Source organism: Apis laboriosa, unplaced genomic scaffold (genome assembly GCF_014066325.1).
Source record: "Apis laboriosa isolate Shangri-la unplaced genomic scaffold, ASM1406632v1 scaffold14_cov150, whole genome shotgun sequence".
NCBI lineage: Eukaryota > Metazoa > Arthropoda > Insecta > Hymenoptera > Apidae > Apis > Apis laboriosa.
The window spans coordinates 980,660-1,004,380 of record NW_025221798.1 but is presented as its reverse complement, the minus strand read 5'-3'; the positions used below and the strand labels follow the sequence as shown (position 1 = coordinate 1,004,380).

The 23,721-nt window shown below is 23.1% G+C and overlaps 2 protein-coding genes across 3 annotated transcripts in view; both read right to left on the bottom strand.

Annotated features, from left to right (window-relative positions):
- Positions 1 to 371: 371 nt before the first annotated feature.
- LOC122710617 (glutaminyl-peptide cyclotransferase-like) lies at positions 372 to 2,198 on the bottom strand. The gene is made up of 6 exons (XM_043928576.1): positions 1,914 to 2,198; positions 1,617 to 1,760; positions 1,134 to 1,403; positions 904 to 1,065; positions 618 to 843; positions 372 to 539 (listed from the first exon to the last, which is right to left on the bottom strand). The coding sequence occupies exons 1-6, from the start codon at positions 2,007 to 2,009 to the stop codon at positions 388 to 390; spliced, it is 1,050 nt and encodes a 349-aa protein (XP_043784511.1). The 5' UTR covers positions 2,010 to 2,198; the 3' UTR covers positions 372 to 387.
- Positions 2,199 to 2,950: 752 nt separating this feature from the next.
- LOC122710589 overlaps positions 2,951 to 23,721 on the bottom strand; it is a 33,627-nt gene continuing 12,856 nt past the window's right edge. Inside the window, exons 2-7 of one of the 2 annotated variants that reach the window (XM_043928520.1) lie at positions 18,225 to 18,348; positions 11,264 to 11,374; positions 10,789 to 10,926; positions 10,533 to 10,630; positions 8,740 to 8,905; positions 2,951 to 3,908 (exon numbers count right to left, since the gene is read on the bottom strand). In XM_043928520.1, the coding sequence (XP_043784455.1) occupies positions 3,805 to 3,908; positions 8,740 to 8,905; positions 10,533 to 10,630; positions 10,789 to 10,926; positions 11,264 to 11,374; positions 18,225 to 18,348 (741 nt within the window). In that variant the 3' untranslated portion in view covers positions 2,951 to 3,804. Of the gene's footprint in view, positions 3,909 to 8,506; positions 8,673 to 8,739; positions 8,906 to 10,532; positions 10,631 to 10,788; positions 10,927 to 11,263; positions 11,375 to 18,224; positions 18,349 to 23,721 lie in introns of both variants that reach the window. The other variant, XM_043928519.1, reaches the window with a different exon arrangement.

Below are 23,721 nucleotides of genomic sequence, written 5' to 3'. Positions count from 1 at the left end.
TAATATAATTTTATATAAGTTTTTTCTATTTTTATACATGTAAATTTATACATATAAGTACGTAATATTAAATTTACAATAATTTGTTTAACAATAATTTATCTTACAAAAGGCATATGTAAAGAGTATAAAATTGCAACATATAAATTTTCAAACTATAAAATTTATAAATTAATCTTAAAATAATTTCAAGTTTTTGTTCAAAGTTTATCATAAAATATCATTATTTTTACGTATATATGTTATTTAATTTTATATTATTTATATTATTATTATTATATTATTTTATGTTATTAAATTTTATATTATTTTTCTATAATATTTTTAATATTGTTATGCAATAAAAATAAATGTCTTATAACAATATAAAAATTTCTTAATTAGCAATTATATATTAATATGTAAATATGAAGCTACAAAAATTCTTAGAATTTTATTTATATTTTCTGTTGTTTTTAAGTCAATATTATTACGATTATCACTTGATTTATGCCAAACAATTGGAAAAGGATATGGTATCAAATGAAGAATAGGAGTATCTGAAACAAATATTTTATAAGAAAAAAATATATAAAAAATATATATATATATATATATATACAGAAGTTAATACTTACCACGATGTAAAAAAGGAATATGATCATCCTCAATATAGGCTTCTACAGAATATGGTTGAAAGTATGTTTGTGTAGGCTGTCCATAAGAGTATGATTCAAACTTTCTTAAAGAAGCTAATTTAGTTTCAGCGTTTATTAATATGGAATACCATTTTTCTGTATTGCTAAAGTAATTATAAAATGTTGGATCTGGTGCACCTATTAAATCTAACAAAACTAGTAAATCCTATAAAAAAAAATGAAAATAAATATTTATAAAAATTTTTACATGTTTACTAATACTTACTAATTTATCTAATTCAGAAATATTTTCTCCATCTTTAAAAATAGTATAATTATTGTGCCAAATTTTAGCTAAATGTTTTGCACCATAAATAGAATCTTTTGGACCCCATTCTTTAAAAGCTTCTTCACCATCAAAAAATATAAACATTAAACTGATATCATTCTGAAAGCAAAAAAGAATAATTATAAAAATTTAAATAAAAATTATATTATTAATAAAATTTTACTTACATTTTTTATAGACTCTAAATAATTCTTCATAACTTTAGCTAAATTAATCATTTGAGCACATGGTACTGCACTATCTGTAGCACCAATAAAATTCCGTTCTTTAGTATACTTTGAGTCATAATGACAAGCCAATGCCAAATACCTTTTTGCGTTGGGATTTAACTTTGCAATTACATTTTTGAATTCTAAAGACCCAAAAATTGGAGTATCATCTTTAAAACTATCAATTTCCACAGTCCAATTAAGATCTTCCAATGACTTCTTGATATACTTTATAGAAAAACAAAGTTTATCTTATCAATAAATAGTTTTTTTTTTAGAATTACATCATACTTATATATATATAAATTTTGTAGTAGATTAGAATTACTAAAATCATAATTAAAATCAATTCTATTATATATTATAAATGTAATTTAAAAATATTGCTGAATTATATTGTGTTTTTATAATATTTCTGTTATTGACATTATTTCAACTTACATTTTTTACTTTTGTATGTTCTGGTGTTCCAACAATTCTCACAATGCATATGTTATCTAAAATTTCATTTAAATGACTAACATTTGACAGATTTGACAATTTGATTATTTGATTCCTTGATAACTCGGTCGGCTTGTGATTGTACTGGAATCATTTCATGACTGTAACTGATGTATTTTAACGATAATCAATGAAATGTATTGCAAAAGATGTCTTTTAGAGATGAATAGCAAAAGTGAAAGGATTAAATAAAAATGAACAAACGATAAAAATATTCAGATTACGCGTATTATATACCTTTTCATTTTGAAAACTTTTTTGTGTTACAATATTTGAATCGATTACTAAAATACTGATAGAAATTAAAAAAAATTGTGAAACAAAGTTCATCATCTTCTTACACCGTTAGAAAGTTATACTGAACTGACAATGAATGCCGCGAAGTAGCCATTGTAGATGTTAAATTCGCGTCGCCATTTTGAAACTCTCCATGACTAATAGAATTCTTAATTTTTATTGGTTAATTGTGCCAATTCAATAAAATTTTAAAATTCTCTTTATTTGATATGTTCAAATATATTTTGAAATTTGTATTTTATAGAAAGAAATAAATGAAAATGAGACCGGTTTAATTTTATAAATCGTCGTTTCTCAGATAAAGAAAAATAAGATTAAATAGGAATTTGACAGGTAAATAAAAGAAAATGATTCACACGTTTATAACGTATCAAATATATTAAACAACTTTTAATGATACGTTGCACCTTTTATTCATAAAGGATTAGAACTCTTTATAGTATTTGTTTCTAGAAACAATAAACGATTCCGAATGTACATAAACAAACAGTTATACTTATACTATTATTTTTTTAGTTCATTTATCTAAATTTCACACTATAATTATAACAATTTTAAAAAATAGTATTTGGAATAAATCTAATTTAATTTATTTACTTAAAGAAATATGTATAAAGTAATTAGAATATTTTTATTATTTCTTAATACCATACGTAAAGATACCGGAACAACAAATTTTACATATAGTTATTGAGAAAAAAAAGATTTATATATATATGTTAGAAAGTCTAGTGAATCGATGATGCGAATTTTATTATGAAATGTGATATTTGTGAAAATGCACCTATTTTATATTTTCTACCATTTAAATTGATCTGTATATAATTAACGAATATTTTTCTTGCACCATATTGCCAAATTTTTTTTACAACAACCATGATTGAAATTTCTCTTAAAACATAAATAAAAATTTCAATATTTGACATATTTTCTCCTCGATTTATTAACTCTTACTTTTAATTACCGATTTCTCTTTATCATAATTATTCTGTTTATAATAATTTACAAATTTTTTTATTAAAATTCAAATATAGATTATTTAAAAATATAATTTACAATAAAAAAAAAAGGTAACTGAAAGTAAGACACTTTAAAAATTGACGGTTAAAGTCATGTAGTACTTTCAAAAATTCGACATCGAAATATTGTTATTAATTATATGATTAAATGTCGAACGATAAATCGTTTCTCATTCCCCTGAGAAAGATCATATAGCCAATTAAATATATAATCAAATATATCTCTCCCACGCTCAAAATGTAATTATTATTATTACTATTATCATTATTATTGTCCTAGCGCGATCAGCACGTACAAAGAATAATGTAGTACAAATATTAGATTTTAGAAAGAAAAAAATAATATTATATATAATCATTTCAGTTCTAAGTACGCGGACTGTTTTTGAGCAACTGTCTTTTTCGCGAATCCCATACGAGCGATCACATACCAAAACAGACACCTGCTGAAAGAGAAAACTGAAAGAGATGGAAGATCGTGGGACCCAGACGGGTATATATGCACCAGAACGTCCGTAACGTGGCGTTTAAAGTAAGTGATAAATTATATCTAGGGTGGGACCCAAGGTCGTCCTTCTTCTCTGCTTTTTCTTTTTCTTCCTTCGTGCAGGTACGATTTGGGATTTACGATCGACCTCCAGGAGTCCTCGTTTTTTGTTCGTTTCATTTTTTTCTTTTTTTTTTTTTTTTAACATTCCCTTCGGGAATCATCGTTTGCCAAATATTTAATGTTTTATTCATTATGAGCACGTTTCAGAATATTTCGCGCTCTAGACACTTTCCTCCATTAATAGAGATGATACAGATCTTCTTCAGTAGTTGTAGGGTCCATACTGTGATCCGTGATAATAAGGTCCTGGATACGCTGCCGGTGCTGGATAACCAGCATAAGCGTATTGTTGCTTTTGAGGATATACTAAAAGTATGAAAAAAAATAAATAAATAAATAATAATAATTGTCATGCATATGATGATTTTTAAATGTAATTATACAGGATATTAGATAATTATTTAAAAAATTTTAGCATCAGTGGACAAATTGCAATTTTTAACTTTTAAATGAAGCGTTTAGAGAGAATTTAAGGAAATAAATAAATATATAGAATAATGTATTTTCATTTGATACTTGAAATATAAAATTTATCAATTCTGACATATAGATAAATAACAACGTTATAGTTTGTTTGTAAATTTTTCAACAATTCTATTCAATATATAAATTTCAAAATATATTCTGTAATTTTCTGTGAAAACTCTGTTATCGAGAAACTTCGAATTATTTAATACGAAAAGATTATAATATATTAAGAGCTACTTTTGCAAATATTATTAGGTAGTTTTAATCATTTAAGATAAATAAATATAAAACGTTTCAATTGATTATTTACATTAATTTTAAAGAAAATTTCCAATTGCTTTCGCTATAACATTTCCGATCTTTTTATAATCATAACTATTCAATTTCGAATTTTTAATATTTTAAATTTATCCGATAATTACAAACAAGTTTCACTAATAACTTTCTCTTCTATAAATATTGTTATTCATTATTCGATTCGCAGCAAGAAATGATAAAATTAACACGTTTTTTTTTGTTTCAAACAATCATACTACTAGAAATATGATATTCTCCTTTGTGAGATAAAGCATGTTGTTGATTATTCATCTTCGTGAATATAAATTGTGTAAATTGGATTCTGTTAACAGCTTTACATGAATTCTGCTAATACAGAAATTAGAGATTATTGATAAATATTATATTCGATATAACATATTCGAGACATCGTTTTAAGATAAATAGAAATCAATAAAGTACATTGCAATGTAATAAGTTGTAATAAAATTATTAAAAATATATTTTTATTTGAATTTATTTCAAACGATATATTGATATATATTTTTCAAAGAATTTTTATATATATTATAAACATCAAAATTATAATTATCTTTAAAATGATAAAAATTGAATTAAATAAAATTTATTTTTTATTTGTATTTTATCGATGCATAATTATAATTAGTATTTGATTTTACATTTTATATTTCTTTATCAGAATTTACTTGTATCTATATATATTTATTATTAAATTACTACTTTTTGTTTGGCTTTATATCTATATTAGAATATTAAATTTTTTTTTGCCATTTTAATACAATCATTAACAGAAATAGAAAATAATAAGTTTATATCAATGTAAGTAAAAAAATATATCTGTAATTTAAAAATAAATAAATAAATAAATAAATAAATTTTTTGATTTTTTTTTTAAATTATTGTTTCTTCCTCATTATTTTTATCTTAATAATATTATTCATTGAATCTTATGATTATTGAAATTTTATGATATATTGTTTATCGAATGATATTATACATATATAATATAAGTATCAATAAGATCAAATAAGTATCAATAACTAAGCAACAGGTGTCAGAGTATCGAGCGTAAAATTAGGCAAGTGTGTCACTTTCCAAGGGGCTAATTAAAACACACCTGTAAATGTCTCGTAGTTCTACATATTTTCTCCAGTATTTTAAACGAATTATCAAGTTCATTATCATCATAAAAAAATTAGCAATTTATATAAAAAAAAAAGTATGAATAAGTGAACTTTTAAATTATTAAAAAAGTTATTAAATCTAAGAAATTGATAATTCAAATGAGAAATTAACTCGTTTCTTTTTCAATTAAAAGTTTATAATACATAGTCTATGAATAATATTTTCTTGGTGATATTGATTACCGATTTCTTTTTTTTTTTATTAATAATGAAAAGAAAATTTAAAATTAAAATGAAATAGTATGAAGTATCTCAAAGTACATAAATCGATGATCGATCGAAATTGTTTTATGTAGAAAGTTTTCTCCAGGATCAGAGCGTGACAAAATTGCTTTAATCCACGATGGAAATAGACCGTGAGTAGATCGAGTAAGAGTTTCACAAAGACGAATATCGAACATTCTTCTTCTCACGATAATGCTTTACAATCGAATTTATACTCGATTACAGAGAGTATTTTAATTAACAAACAACTCTAGTTGAGGGTCTATCGTTATTTTATATACAATTGTAATAATAATAAATGTATAATTTTCGTACAGAGGCCAATTTTTCTGATTAAAATGTTAAATAAGCGGGCAATAATTTCTCTCATTCCCTGTCAGTACTTTAATCTCTTTATAATTATCGATTAGTTTGGGACACATTTGTTAAATTTATAATTATTTGACATTTATACATTACTTTTGTACTTAATATAATGATCACTTGTTTGTTCTCGTGATAAGATCTATTTATAGGATTTATGGATCATATTCAATTATAATAATCGATCATCTTATATAGTTGAACATTTAATATCGAATTTGTTAATATAGAAGCAACTGAAAATTAAATGGTCTTTTTTAATAAAATTTTCATGTTTCACTTCAATTAACTTCTTGCATTATTTATTATAAAATTATTAATATTATATAAGATTATTAATATTATTTATTAAAAGATGCTATTAGATGTCAATTATTGCATCAAATTAAATTTAATTATGTTGAAGTTAATTTTTCGATGTTATTTATTATATATTATATTTATCATGAATTCAATACTCTGGACCAATAATTCAATACACATGTATATAAAAGATACGGAATTCAAGCCTTATTTCATCTTTGTCGATAACGATTATAAAGAATAAAAGTTAAAGAAAGACAAAGAGAGATTGAGAATTCAATCATTTAATGTTTATTATGTATTAGTTCTGTGTGAAATTAATCATTTCACTAAGTCCAAGAGAATTATCTTCTTTCATGAAATGAGAATAACTACCTAATATACACTGCAAGAAGTGACTGAATATACATATAATGAATAAATATTTATAACTATATTTTTCTAAATATGAGTTAATTAATTTAATTAAAACGACAAGTCATAATGTATGCCATAATTATCTTCATATTATATAGCGATATGAATTTTTCATTTATTGCTTCTATATTAACAATTTTTCTCGTTAAACTTCTAATATATTTTGAATCAATTTAAGTTAGTAGATTTTTTAAACCAAGGAACATCATTTTCGTCAACCCAGTAATCATGAATAAAAGTTAGTGGTACACGATGCTCGCACAGATTCCTTTTTTATGGTCAAAAATATTTTCACAAAAACATCTGTTCAATTACAAAAAAAAAAAAAAAAAGATGAAAATAAAATTGCATATCAATAACTGAATTATTATTACAATATTTCATTTTGTCTATTTGTATTTCTTTTAAATTAAAAATGTTAATATTATTCAATTTAGAAAAAAATTTTCAATTTTAAAAATTTTACAAATTTTACAAATTTTAAAATTTTCAAATTTTTAAATGAAATACTTGAATTCTCTAATACAGTTTAGTTTTAATTTTAATTATAACATAAAATTAATTTTCTAACCTCAAAATTTTTTGTTATCTTTTATGTTATTTGAAACTCTCAAAATCTAGATAAAAGATAATTTATACAAATAACTTATTAAAATATTGAAAATAATAATCTAATTAAATATGTATAAATTTTAGATTTATTTTAATTGGATTTTTGCAAGCAAAAATAATTATTTTTTTTATTAGTTAAATATGAATTTATTGAAATTTGAAATTTGAAAAGTTTCAAGAAATCAAAATTAAAATTTCCTTTCCAGAATTGATATAATAAATATTTTATAATTTCAAAATCGATTCACGATTTTATTAAAATTCCATATTTACTATGGAATTGGAAGAAAACATCTCTTGAAACACCATAAAGATTGATTTCACGAATATAATTCGATCTGAAAATTTAGTGAAATAATACTAACGTAATGATAATATTTTATTTCTTTTTTTCAATGAAATTATAAACCAATTATTATTTGTGAAAATAATAATTTTAATTAAAATAAGATAACAAGATATAATTTGAATTATTTTCGTATTTAATAAATAATAATAACTTTTTTGTTTATTATACATCTTCTTTCTATTAAATATAATCTAAATTACATGAAGTTTTTTCTTATTTTAGTTAGAAAAATATCACAAATATATACATAAAAATTCCATTAAAAAGAAACCAAAAAAATAAAAAATTTTTATATTTGCATTATTATCTTATAGATATACTTTTTTTTGGATCTCAATTATTTTTTCTTTTTATTTCTTTTATTTACTATCTTTTTCTATATTCAGCACAAATATAAACAAACTCAAGCTTATATTAAAAATAAAAAAGCTATTAAAAATAAAAATCAATATTTTTTGTTTTCTTAGAATTTTTTGCAATCATAAAATATTTACCGTAATCCATAAAATATTGTAACTTCACATATGCATAACTTAAAATATATCCCCAAAGCTTCACAAGTTAAAATTTCACTAACTAAACTAAAAAATCATGCCTTGACCCAGCTCTACCTTCTTGACCTTAAGAGGAATCCACACGAGCCAATCGCGTTCGTTCGGCAAAAGCAAAAGGTGTTAAATATGTACCAGGCATGAGGTACTGCATGTTCATCGCCTCCTCGCGCATTCTCTCGCCCCTCAAGCAAATCGCCGCGGCACTAAACAAGATCGCGCTGACCAACGACCAACCGACGCCGACCCAAGCGACCACGTACGACCAGTCGTACGAGATTAGTGAGTTGTCCTTCAGAACCTAGAGCCGCATTCCAAAAAAAAAGAGGGGGGAAGTTAGTACGGCCGTTTCAGCGTTTGCGCGTCACCTGGCATGATGTATTGTATGTTCTGTGCCTGCTCGCGAGCATGCTCCCGCCGCAGGCAGGTTGCCGCGATCAGGAACAGCGTCATCGTGCCTAAACACGTAGCCACCCCCAGCCAGGCAAGATAAAACGACCAGCCGTACCACTGCACCGTGTTGTCTCTTAAAACCTGTAGGCAAATTTTTGAATGAACAATTACGTTTCTTCTTTTTTCTTCTGGAACCATCCTTCCGTCTCTGGAATCATTGCCTTTAGTCCTAGGAATTTTTCAATTGTTTGTGTTTTTTAACGAGCATAATTAAAGAGAATATAATAATAATTAAAGAAATTTTGCAGTTGGAAGGAAAGTGAATCAATATGTATATTTGACTTGTTTTATTTTTGCTCTATGATATTTAAAGCAGTTGAAAAATATTTGAAAAAAAACAATAATCTTGATCACAAAATTTACTGTAATTTTACGATTTGATTAGGTACAAGAATTCAAGAATTTAAATTAAAATAAAATAATATAAAAATTAAAAAAAAATGCGTTTGTTTTTTAGACTTCGACAATTAAAAATTGACGAAAATCTTTAGATTATTCCTGCCAATGAACTAAAAAAAAAACTAGATAAAATAATTAAAAAATAAATCCGCAAATTTTTTAATTCTTGATTTTCGTTTTATTTTAATTTGAAGAATTATATCTTAAATTTTTAGATATCTGTAACTGAAATATTATAATTTCTGTAATATAACTATCAATAATACTTATAACATTTATGTAATCGTATACAATGAATATTTTATTAGAAAAAATTAAAATTATTTTAAAAAAATTAAAGATTTTCAAATATTTTTTTTTTAGAAAAAGAAATAAAAATTAAAAAGAATCATTTTTGACATGAATCTTTCAGATTTAAAATTGTATTTAAAATTTAATAATATTTTAATTTATTTAATTTTTGCATCTTGCTTAGATGATATGTAGTCAAAAACGTACATTCATATATAAAAATAATATATGAATCTCGAATATTATGTTACATTCTATTATCAGATTTACATTAAGATTATTTAAATTTTCTCATTCTCTCAATCTTATATCAAGATTGTTTAAATCCTCATCGATAAAGAGGTAGAAATACATTCGTTCAATATCGAAAGCAACAAGTTACTTTCTATGTTACACAAGTCAGCGTTGCAAGTGTTTATCTTGAAGCATACATTAATACACGATATAGAAAATTCACGAATTGATAGGAAATAACGAAACTGATTTTCATAAATGATTGAAAAATAATAATTTGTACTACAAAGTGAAAATTAACTTTTACTGATATTGAATTATATCAAATATTGTATTACTTCCATTATGTAAAATAATAAAAAAATAATTTTCAAAGTAAATAGTACTTAATAGTATTTAAATAAAAAAAAATCTTAATAAACATAGATCGAAAAATTAATATTTTCAAATTTATAAAATATTTTTTTTAAGCGAATGATATTCACTGTATTATATTACAAAACAAGATGAGATACGTGGAAAAATGAAAGGAAAATATTTAGATTTTCTATAAATTAAGAAGAAAAAAAAATTTCTATAATTAAAAAGAAAAAAATAATAATTCATAAGTTTTTAAAACAGATTATTCGTTTAAAAAAAAAATAAAACTTTAAAAAATATTTATATTTTTTAGGATTTTTTCGTTCATTTGATGTGGATTATCTATTCTAAAACTTATGAAGATTTTTTTTATTATCTTCTATATAATTCTGTATAATTCAAGCAATAAAAAAATGTCACTTACGTTGTTCCATTGTTGATAATACTCTTCTCCGACGATTTTCTCTTTCTCGTAATACTCCACTCCGTGCCAAAGACCCATTGCGCTAGCGCTTAATAAGCCTGTGTTATCAAATATAATATTATGAAACGAGAATGATTGTCTTTTTTCAAGGCTTGATTTATCTTAACGATATTTTAATAATTGGAAAATTTTTTATGTAGTTATTAATCATAGAATGAATAGATAAAACACGCATTAAATGTATGAAGCCACTAACATGCTAGCAACATCAAGATTGCAGTGGCTGTGATATTTCCTGGTGACCTCTTCCAACAGCCTACCACTCCCGTCCAGAATGCCGTAAAAATTGCAACAAATCCCACTATAAACAGAGCTATCACAGATCTGCCCATGTCTGGAAATACCAATGAAATTTATTTATTTAAAACAGGAATGATGAACTTGACTTTTTTCTCAAGTCACACAAGCAGCTAATGTTCCCATTATATCAACAGATTATTGGAAAATATAATTCTAGTGATATTCAGAATGAGGAACATGTAGAGAAAAAAGTATAATGTTTCAATTTATGAATTCAATCAATGTTTAATTTTAAGAATTAAATCGATATAATGGAGATAGTTTTGCGAGTCAAAAAGTAGCCACTTGTGACTATGCTAATAGTTCATTATCTTTAAGATAATTCTAAAAAAAATATTGTATAGATATTTTATTTAATTCGTTTTACATACGAAGTCGAGTCATTGCGTCATCGGAGAAGCCTCTCGTTAAATTTTCTTCATCGGGGATGAAGTAATTAATGTTCATACAATGTGTCTCCACAGGACTTAGATAGGTTTGAACTGCAACAATGAATGAAAGCGAAATTACGTTAATCCAATGTTTAACTAACAGGGGCAACATGATTTTGCGAAATCCAAGTTGCGAAAATCGATGCAGTCTGTTTAAGGAAGTTTCACGGTTGTTGCCGATTAATTGGATACTCATGGAAATTTGCCTTAGAAACATTCTAATTACGCACGTGTCTAATGGTCGGTTGCAAAATAAAATTTCGAATTCAAGTTTCAAATTCTTTTACGCTTAAAATACGAGTTAAGAAATCCTTACTTCTCAAACTTTTATATATCATGAAATAAAATAATATTCAAATAATAAATAGCCTATAATAATCTATTAATAGAAAAATTTTTATTATAATTTATATATAATTTATATATTATACATATTCTTATTATTAATAACCTATTAATAAAAATATTGCAAGAAACATAGTGATTTTTAATCATTCAGAATAATTCGATAGATAATTTGAATATTTGTCTTAATAATTCGAATCGATCGAAGGAATTTCTTAGCCAAAGTGAGTTTTTTCGTTACAGCCCTGAGATATTGTGCGCACACGTATCGAAAAACACGTGACCCAGAATGCAATGCGCTATCACTGGCTACATAGTATATACGGTATGTGTATTAAGTGTACACATATATTTAAGTTGGCTCGTGTAACCTCTAGTTTATCTTTCATGGGCAACGGTACTCTTTGGCCATTCCAAATCTACGAAATACTACTTTCGAAAGGCATTTCACGTAGTGAAAAGAAAAAGTTACGCTTGTATCCCGATGCTTTCACAGTTTTCTGTGTTTCTAAAAACGTCAAAGAAAAGTGTAATGACATTAATTGTGAATCATCAACCTTCTCCTTTAGTTTGTTTAAATGTTCCCTTTTTTCTTTTGTATACGTGCGCAGAAAGTTTTACAATCTTTTATTTATTTTATTTTAGAAGTAATATATATGAAATTCTGCTACTAAACTTTCTAACTAGAAATTATTACACTTGCATTATTTGATACATAACGACAGAAGTTATTTAGTTCTTTATACATATAAATAAAATATGTATAAATAAAAATAGATTTTTTTTCGTGCTAATATGGAATCTTACATACATATATATAAAAATAACATAAAATTATATCATTTCGTTTAAATATATTTATTTTTTTCCTAGAATAATTCTAGGATTTCAAAGAAAAATAAATACAAATTTAACGAAGATTTTATTTAAAATTTTTAAATAGAAAGAAATATATGAAGAAAATTAAGATATTGAAATCAATTAATTTTTTAAAAATTTGAAAATAAATTTGGGTATTATGTTATAATATGCTATATTTTTCTTTATATATTAATCTTTTATCTTTATAATTTATAATTAATATATATTATGTTCATTTTCAGAAAATTAATTCAAAAACCAACTCATCAGAAAAATATTTAAAGGTTTTTCTTTTAGATTTTTTCTCCTTAAAAAATTTTTTCTTAAATCTTTTCTTTTAGATTTTTTTTAAATCCTAAATTGTAATGGAAAAAAAAATGCTTAAGAATGAAAATGAAAACTTCTCTGACAGAAAAAATACAAGATATCTGCACATAATTTGAAATCCTAATTAAGCTTTCAATATCTATACTATTGAGGGATGTGTCAAGTAAACTCGCATACCGTTTGAAATATTTGTAATTCAATCGATGACGACCATTTCCTCGACCTTCTTCGAATCTAGTTTCGTCTAAATGAGGCGCCATGCCAAGATCATTGACTCGTGGTTAACTGTACACGCGTTAAGACACCTCGCCATTCAGGAAGAATATCCTTGCTCAACATAGAACTTATTCTGCTTCCTTCTTTTTCTGTCGTTACGACATGGTGTTCTTGTCGCGACAAGAAACACAGAAAAATATTCAAATAAAAGAAAAATCTTGACCAAAACCGGTCGTCGACTGGTTTCTTCAAATTTTTCACATGCATCCATGATGGTCGCCACGTATGCACGTGACCTCCATTTTATAAAATGATACTTGATCAAAAATGAGAATATCCATTATTATTTTGTTACAATATTAAATTTTGACAAATTTGAAGCTATATTCATATTAAATATTCTTAATAATTTCAAAGTAAAATCAATAATAAATAATAAAATAATAGAATAAACAATAAATATTTTTCAATAATTTTTAATTTGTAGTAGGTATTTATTTGTAAATACTTTTTATAAAAAAAATTATAAAAAAACAGAATATAATAATAATTTTCAGCATTAGATCGAAGCATATAAAATAATATTTAATATATATATAAAATATATTATAAAATAATATTTAATATATATATAATATATAAATAAAATATATAATACATATATATACAGTTATATATATAATAATAAATAATATTTAAAATAAATATTAAATAATTTTTAAATAAAATTTTTTTAAATAAATAATTTTAAATAGAATTAACAAATAATAAAATTAAAAACAAATATAAAATAATATATAACAAAGTTATAAATTCATTATCCAGCTATTATATATATTATATTATATTTAGATATTATAAAATCTATATTTTTTAAATTTATCTAAAGTACATTAAAAAAATATTGATAATTTCAATATATCTACTAAAAACATGGCTGCTTTGTGCTGTATATCGATATTTTCGATATATCGAAAGATCGATATATTATTGTCATCATTATATACGATCACGTACGCTAAATAAATCAAATACGATACCGGAAATAGAACGCCGGAAATGGAAGCAAACGGTATGTCTACAAACCGATAAGGAACTGGCGGTCGAAGAACGGTACAAGACGGTTACACGTAATGTATCGATCGTTTCGATTGTTTTCCGCTCAAATGACGGGAACAACATCCACCGTTGTTCTCATTCCCCGAGAATTTCTCAGTATACTTTCTATTGTCTGTCATTTCATTCCTCGATGCATTTACTGGTTATAGTAATGCTCGTTATCGTTTCGAACAAACAATAAAAATAGTATTTTGAATAAAGGTCTGCCGAAAGTCCTTTGATTCATCAACGATTGAGCGATTGAAGCACTCTTACTTTGAAAAATATAGGTTATGTTATTCGTGAAACATGAAACTTCCGTATAAATTGGAATTAACTCCATTATACTGCGATATACAGTTTAGAAATGCTTACGTTTCTCATCGTGAGAAAATGCGAATCTTTTTAAATAATGAACTCATAGAATATTCAGGTTTCAACTGGACGAAAGAATGAGTGAATGTATCATGTTGATAGACAAAGTGAATTAACAGTAGCTAATTATATTGCATTACATTTCTTCGTTATTCACTACAGATTATATATAATAGATTGGTTAATTATATATTAATTATATGTTTATAGAATTTTAAATTTAAATTGGAAAATTTTATTAATATATTTAGAATATAAATATAGTTTGATTTATCTTTGTTCTTAAGATATATAAGGTTAAGTGATATAAACAAAGAAATTATTCAAAATAGATATATCTTGTCATCATTCTGAACAAATTTTTCTTATATATATAATTATTATTTGATCTTAATTTTTGAAACATAAAAATATATTTGATATTATATATTGTATTTTTAAAATTTGAAATAGATTTATTTAGATTAAGATAGATTAGGATTAGATTAGGATAAATTTAGATTAAATTTAGATTTAAATTGTTTTGATTGAATATATATTATTTTCTCTTTTTTGGCCCTCCAGTAAGTAATTTAATTTATATTAAATTTAGTATTTAATTTTGGATTGAAATTTAAGCAAAATTAATTAGATTAAACAAAAATTTTTAATAAAATCAAAAATGAAGAAAAGAATTAAATAAGAATAAGATATAAAATATTGATTGTATATTATTCATGTAATTCAAGAAATATTTGGATTTGATTATGATAGATATGAATATATAACTATAAATAATAAAGTGCAAGCCGGTAATAAGTGCCAGGTGCGGCACGTTGATTCAATCATGAGTACACGTGGCTCGCATATTATTTGTCATTGTTTCAAGGCTCTTAGAGCATGATGAATTTTCGTATTATATTTATATATTTATATGACTGTATTATAACTGTAATATTTATGTATAATCATAATTATATCTTAATAATTCTATTCGACATTCTTGTTAAAATAAATCTTAAGTTTTTAATCTTTTGATAATAAAATTGCAAAAAATCCGAAACAAATAATTCCGAAAATCTTTATAATAATATTAATATATAAAAAAATCATAATTATTCTTTAAATTATTAAATTATATAGTTATAAATTAAGTATTTTCAACTTAACATTATTTATATTTATATTAAATATATTTATACTAAATATGAATAATATCTTGAAAGCTGCAGTATTTGTAATATTTTATCGATCTTATGCGAAGAAAAGAAAAATGATCGTTTATTTGCATAACAAAAACAATAATCCTAATTGCGTGAAAATTAGGAAATACGATTTTTTATTATAAAATTGATGCACTTGGCTCCCTTTTACGAACCTGGTTTCTTTATTATGCAAATGAACTTTCCATTTGTCGAACTCGTGCGATCGATTCTATTGTATGAGAATTTCACATTGAATGGAAGGGAAATTATTATATATGAATTTAAAATTTTAAAAAAATTTTCAAATTACTTTGTAATTGTTAAAAATTTTTTCTTAAATCTTTTTTTTTTTATTTTTCTTAATATTGGACTTTTTCTAATTTTTGATAAATTCGATTTTATCATTATTATAGAAATTGTTATTATAAAAAATTATATTATTACATAAAATTAAATAATTTCGATTGCATCTAAATATATTGCATATTTACAAACGCTAGATAATTTATGAAATTATTTTCTATGTGAAAATTTATTTAATTTGTTTTATTCACAGCAAATTCAACAATTTTATAATAATGTGAAATTAAATAAAATAATATGAATTTTGCCAACTATTTAAATATTTTAAATATATAACTTTTTAAATATATATGCATAAATTCATATGTACAAATGGAATCTTGATAAAATTATTTATTTAAATAGCAAATTAATATTTTTAATTATTCACGATTTGATATAGTAAAAAATTAAAATGAATCGAATTTGAATTATTTATTTAATTTCAATGATAATTGAAGTCTTGGTTTTATCTTAAGAAAATAAGAATTCAAAAATTCTTCTTTGAAAAATAAAAAAAAAACTCAATTTTTATATTATGATATAATAAGAATCAAGATTAAACTAGACTCTAATGTCTCTTTCATGTCTTAAATCGATTATTCAAAGAAAAATAGATTACCTCTAATTATTTTTTGTAAAAATTTCTTCTATTTATAAAAAATGATGTGATTACTATACTTTCCAAAGCATGAAGGCGAGTAAACAAAACCTCACATAATTTTCAATTCTAGAATTATACTAAATTATACTAAATTATTTTCTTTCATATTTTTATTAACATTTATTAGAAAAAATTATAATATTAGAAAAAATCGTGGGTCAATATTGATTAAATGAAATAAATATTCGAAAGAAACGTTTGTGAGCTATCATGTTTATGCCAATAATTTCACGATTTCCTTTCTCCTCGAATTGCGTGCAACCTGCCCATTATAAACTCTTAACCTATTACGTGGGATCGGATAACCTGCGACATTATAGTATAGAATATTGTAGAAAGTCTTCTAAAGGCCGCCATCTGTTTTAAGAACCAGTAACTTATGAGAAATTCATCATGGCCGTTTTCATTTGATACTTGTTTCTTCAAAAATCAAGAATAGCTTTTTGTTCATTGATTAACTAAATTGAAATGTTCAAGAAATATTCCGTGAGAATTTGTGATATTCAGTGAGATCGTAATAAATCGTTGATATTTAATTTGTCATTCATTGCTCGTTAAACGGTACTTAACTTTTGAAAGTGAAATGCAAAACGAAAAACAAATTACTGTGAAGAATTAAGTAAGTTTATAGTCTTCAAAATTTTATAGTTCTTTTTATATCAAAAATACCTATTTTCAAATGTAATAGATGCAAGTAGAATGCTTTCATTTGAATCTAAAGACTAGTAACAACCTATCATTTAAACAATTCATTTATACTTATGCGGATGCATTTCAATAACGATTTATTTTATTTTTTTGCTATGCTATCATTTTTCATCATATTACCGTAAATGAATTTGAATTGTACTATAAGTATTCTATAAAATCGATTTAAGAAGTAATTGCAAAAGATTCGTTCCTATCATTGAAAAGAAGAATCTAAAGAATTTAAATTATATAATTTAAATTAAAATATATTTTATATTTATATTAAACTGAATCAGAAATATTAAATTTATCAATATAAAATTTTACAAAATAATTTTAACTTTTTTTTTTAATGTTGAAATTGATATCGTAGAAGAATATTTCAATCTATCATCGTTAAATATTTAATTCTTTGTCATTTTTCTTATAAATGAAAAAAATTAAAAATTTCTTGAAATATAAATTTCAAATCTTTATTGCTATTTAGATGAAACCTCTACTATTAGCAAAAAAAGAAAGAATTATATTCTTTTGATATAAAAAAAGATTCTATTTTCTAGATACATATAATGAATTTTAATTAAAAAATCCTTTAAGAAAAAAATAGGGATTGTTGAATCAGTCATAGATTTCAGATAATATTTCTTTAATATACAATATAATATATTGTCTATAATATAGGATATAATATAAAATTAGGATCGAAAGAATTTAAAATTAATATAGAATTAGGATCAAAAAAAATATATCGAAAGAAATAAGAATTTACATTAAAAAAGTTCGATTATGTTGAACTTACCAGTCGGTGGTCTTTCTTTGGGATAGCATATCCTGAAGAGACCCTGTGTTCTTGTATAGTAATAGTATTTTGTATTCATTTGCTCCACTAAATGGTTCTGTTCAGCATGCTTGGCTGCATATTGCTGCAATAAAACAATTTGTTTGAATGATTCATATTATCTATCGATCTTTTTTTTGCATTTACGAATATCTAATAATTAACTCGAATATTTCAATCTATTGTCATCAAATGTTTTATTTCTTATAGATGTTCTCTTCATCGTTTTTATCTGTTTCTTTAAATATAAATCTCAAGTACTTGCATGAAAAATTTTAAAAAATTAAGAAAAAAAATTGAGATTAATCATGTATCAAACAATAGAATCATAAATAAATTCTCGATAATATTGTCATTCGAAGAATTTAATACATATTTTGATATCATTTGATAATTATTAGAAATATATTTTCAATAATTTTCTTAATTATTAGTGAAAGAATAGTAATTATTTCTGTAAAACTAAAAATCAATAAAAATTCTATGTATTTCTATGTTTTTCTTTCTATTTTATTTATTTATTTTTTTTTTTTGAATCGTAATATTATTTTTTAAAAATTGTACAAATAAGTTAGGTTAGGTTAAATTAGATATAAATCTTTATTTTTATTTTTTTGAATACATATCTTTATCATTTTTATTTTACCTATATTGATAACGTATATAAATTTAAAATAAAAAAAAATCAAATTAGAAATTATAATACATAAAACTGATAATTTTTAATATAATTATTTTTATCAGGAATATATAAAAACACAAAAATATAAAAACAATCATCAAGGATTTTTTAAGGACTTGAATTGGAAAAACTATAAATAGGATCCCATCTTGAGGATCAGGATCAAGCAAAATGATTGAATAGTTAGTGAAAACGATAACGAAGGAACAAGGAAATATTGTTCAATTGAAGTGAACGGTTGTTGGTTCGCAATGCAAATTAGAAATGAGTTGTAGTCGCTTTATGGAAATATTATGATCGTTAGAAAGTAAGAAAGCAAGGATTGCGATTCCCCCATGAATTCAGAGTCTTTTGATACGGCTGGAAAAAGGCCGGTCGAATAAATTACAGGAAATTATTCGTGAAACCACTGTTTTTCAACTTCGGATGAATTTATCGTTGGTAATCAACTTATTCATCGATCAAAATTTAGATAAAATAATAATTGGAAATGGAAGATTATCCGAAAAAAGTACGATTAAAGGTATATTATAATTTGGGAATTTTTATGAAATGCAATCGACTTAACATATGCTATCAAGAAATCCAATTAACATTAAAATTGATATATTTTACAATATCTTTTTGCTTTTATTGTCTATAAAACTATTTCAATATTTTATATATTTAATATAAGTTATTATTCATTATTTTATATTGAATAGATTAAAATTTCTAAAACTGATAAAACTAAATAGATTTATAAATAATATTTAAAAAAATACTTATAAATAATATCTAAAAAAATAATTTAGATAAAAATCATAATATTAATATCTATCTTATTTGATAAGTTGATAATAAATTTAACCTAACTAATGTTAATTGAAAAAAGAAAATTTTAAAAAATTTTAACTTTCATATGATCATAACTATATTTAGAAAACATACACTCAGTTGGCAATCTTATATAAATGAAATATGAAATCAAATCCTTATAATTTTTAAAGTTGATAATATACAGCAATACTGGTCAAACTTGAAATAAATGATAAATTTATATTCATGAAGTAGTAACTTGAAGTTGTACAACTTCAATTATTTGAATTTAATTAATGTAAGACTTAAAGATTAGAAAATAAATATTTTTTAATATTAATTTTGAAACGATTATTTTTATCATTTATTGGCAGCAAAACAACTTACAAAATTTAAATTAATCTTTTTTTTCTTTGAAAAATTCATTCTATTCGCGTATCCAAATAAAAATTTAATCCAAAAAATGGAATTGACCAATTTGTCTTCTGAGAAATTCATTTGAAATACATTACAGATTTAAATTTTGAATTAAATTTTCAATAAAATTTTGAATTAGATTTTTATTTCACGAGGAAATAAAATTATTTAAAAGAAATTTATATTAAATAAAAGATTAAAAACTATTTTTAGAAAATTCTCTAATCCGATATTGCCGTACTCAAACTATCATACAGAATGGATTTTCATCGGAAGTTACGTGTGCCAGGCGAAATTGAACAAAGTCCCTTAGAGGAAATTGCGGAAGGAAATGAAATCGCAACCGGTTGTTACAAATTTTTAGTTGCAGTCATATATCTTGACCGGCTGTTTCCTGAAGAAACGGAGCACTGTTATCCTAGAACGAGGCTCATAGAGAGCGCGTTTACTCAACCGTGTCAGCTCAAGTTCCGGACTTTCTTGCGATCGAGGATGCGCCACGCATACCGCCCTCGAAATTAAATGTAATTTTAGATCTTATGACAACCTATTGAACAAGAGAATCGTTCTTCTGCATCGTCGGGCAAATATGAAAATTTTACATTTATAGATATAAAAATGAATTTTTAATTTATTTTTATTTTTTTAATTTATTTTTAGTTTTGGTACTCTATTTATGGTCTCTACTCATATTTATGACCATTTTTACAACCTCTTAAAGCGGATTTTTAATCTATCAAATCTTATCAAATTTTCCAAGAAAATAATAATAATAATAATTTCAGTCATTAAAAGATAAGTTACTATAATTTTCATTTTTTTTTAATATTGAACATAATATTATTTAAGAAAAACATAAGAGAAAATAAAATAATATGATAAAAAGATCGAAAAAATGATATTATTATAAAAATTATATAAAAATTATATATTAAAATTTATTAAAAATTTATTAAAATTATATATAAAATTATATATATAAAAATTAAAAAATATTATGTGCATCACGAATATATGTATATTGCTTCTATAATATGTATTATATTTTTTTCATATCAAAGGTATTCTTATATAACAAATGTGATTATTTGTTCCGTTCATCAATGCTTTATCATCAATCGTTAAGCAACGTGCTAATTATTCGCGATTGTTATTTAGAAAATTACCAATATAAAGGAACTAGGACAACGATGTTGCTTAAATTTACCGTAAATAACTAATATGAACATCATACTAAGTGTTCTATATATCTTTTAAAGACCTCTTTTTGTCTTCTGTTATAATAATTCCAAAAATTTCAATTTCGTACACTCATATTATACATATATACTATATACTATATATATATATATATATATATATATATAAAATACAAGAAATTAATGATAATTTTTTAATATTATTTTCATATAATATATAATGTTTATATGTATATAATAATAGATTATCATTGCAGATTCGAATTCATATATATTCAAACTTCTTTAATTGCATATATATTCACACTTCTTTAATTATTAATAATTAAAAAATACCTCTGGATACAAATTAAACTTAATCTAACTTAATCAATCTATACAAAATAATAAAAATAAAAAATTATATTAAAATTATTAATTAAATTTAATTTCTTACGAATTTTTCCCAAAGAAAATAATTACCTTATCATCAATTTGCAAGACATTTTTAGCAAGTCTTGCATTTTAGAAAGTACATATATATCGATAATTTTCTGATATAGAATCTTGTAGAAAATGCAATAAACCGTATGAATTTGTACGGAAAATCTTTCGAATTGTATGAATTTCAACACAAAACCAGAAAATACGTAAAATGTTCAAGATACGTATACTTTTTTCATGATATATAATATAAATAATATAATACAATATAATAATTGGATTTAGGTTTGATTTTCATGCATATCTCTAATAATTCTTTTATTTTTTCTTTTAAAATAATTATCGAACTATTTTCACCTATTAAGATTATTTTCTATTTGAAATCTTTTTAGATATATTAAAACAACAATTCTAAATTGATAGTGATTACAATATATTCAATCATCTGAATTTTTTTGTATTATTGTATTTATTGTATTTCTTTTATTGTGATTTTTCAACAAAAATTAAGTCAATTTACTGATTTTATAGAAAAATTTTTATTTATTTATCATTAATGATTTATTTCTATCAAAATTTATTATTTAATATCTTATTATTAATTTATTCGATTTTATTATTCGATCTATATTATTTTAATTCTATTTTAATTCTTTATTATTTTAATACTATTTTAATTCTTCTTGTTTTGTTTATTATTAGTATAAACTTTTGATTTTATTACAAAAAATTAGAAGTATCTAAAAATTTAAGAGATTAAGAAAATTGAAAAAATATTTTCAACTTCATTTTTTATTTATTAATAATTATTTTTTATTTTATTTAACAATTAAACTCTAAATTATATGAATGAATATAATGATTGAATGATTTTAAACCAAAATAAAAGATAAGATTAATATAATTATTAATATCATCAAAACGAAATTTATCTTGTCCAAATTCAGAAATTAATTTTTCCTGAAAATAATATTTCCTGCTCGTGATTCAAAGTAATTACAAGAAATTGCGATTATCGAGAATTTAGATTCTTAATCGTTTCTAGAAACCGCAATGAAGTTGTGATTCTCAAAATAGAAATTTCGCAACCCATAATACTATTCCATCATAAATCAATAATCAAATTTTAAATATTCTCGATTCCCGAGTTGCGAGGTCTTTCTAACCTTGGAAATACCCAAATTTTACGTAACAACTTTTCTATGAAATGCACGATAAATGTATTTTCATTCGAAATTTTCTTTCTATCTTTTTTTTTTAAATTCTCATAAATTTGGTTTCATGATGTTTTTTTCTTTATATATTTGTTAAACTGATTCTTATACATCTGATTATGAATTCTTTCTTGTGATATATATATATATAGATATAATTATATAGAAATTGAATTTTAAATAATTAGAAAATGGCACAATCTGTTTATCAATAACGAATTATATTACTTTCTTTTTTGTGCTCAATTTTATATTCACTTAAATAGATTGCTTGATAAATTTGATGTTTACTATGTTTTTCACAAATTGATATTATACAAAATTATCAAATTCGATTTACTGTTTTATAAATTATTTTATCATGACATAATAAAAACACTACGAAAGAAGAAAAAAATCAGTCGCGGATAAAACTAATTTTGAAGAAAACCAAAAACTTTGTATAGATCAGTCGATAAGTAAGTTATCTCCTTCAATTAACATTTGTTCTGAAAGAAATATATATATATACTAGATAGCTGCACAAATATATTATTTATGATTTTGTATTTTGATATTTGGTATCAATTATATCAATCAATTGTTCAGATATATTTTTATGTAATTTTCATATATTTTCTCGAAAGAAGAAGGATATGATTGCGAATCATTTTATATAATTAATTATATAATATCATATATATATATATATATATATATATATATATATAATAATTAATATGGAT

Excerpts from the sequence above, each read along its gene's own strand:
- LOC122710617 (XM_043928576.1), bottom strand. The coding sequence starts at position 2,009 with ATGATGAACTTTGTTTCACAATTTTTTTTAATTTCTATCAGTATTTTA. Across the intron at positions 1,761-1,913 it reads AAAGTTTTCAAAATGAAAAG|TACAATCACAAGCCGACCGA; the intron begins GTATATAATACG and ends AAATGATTCCAG. Across the intron at positions 1,066-1,133 it reads ATTTAGAGTCTATAAAAAAT|AATGATATCAGTTTAATGTT; the intron begins GTAAGTAAAATT and ends TTTTGCTTTCAG.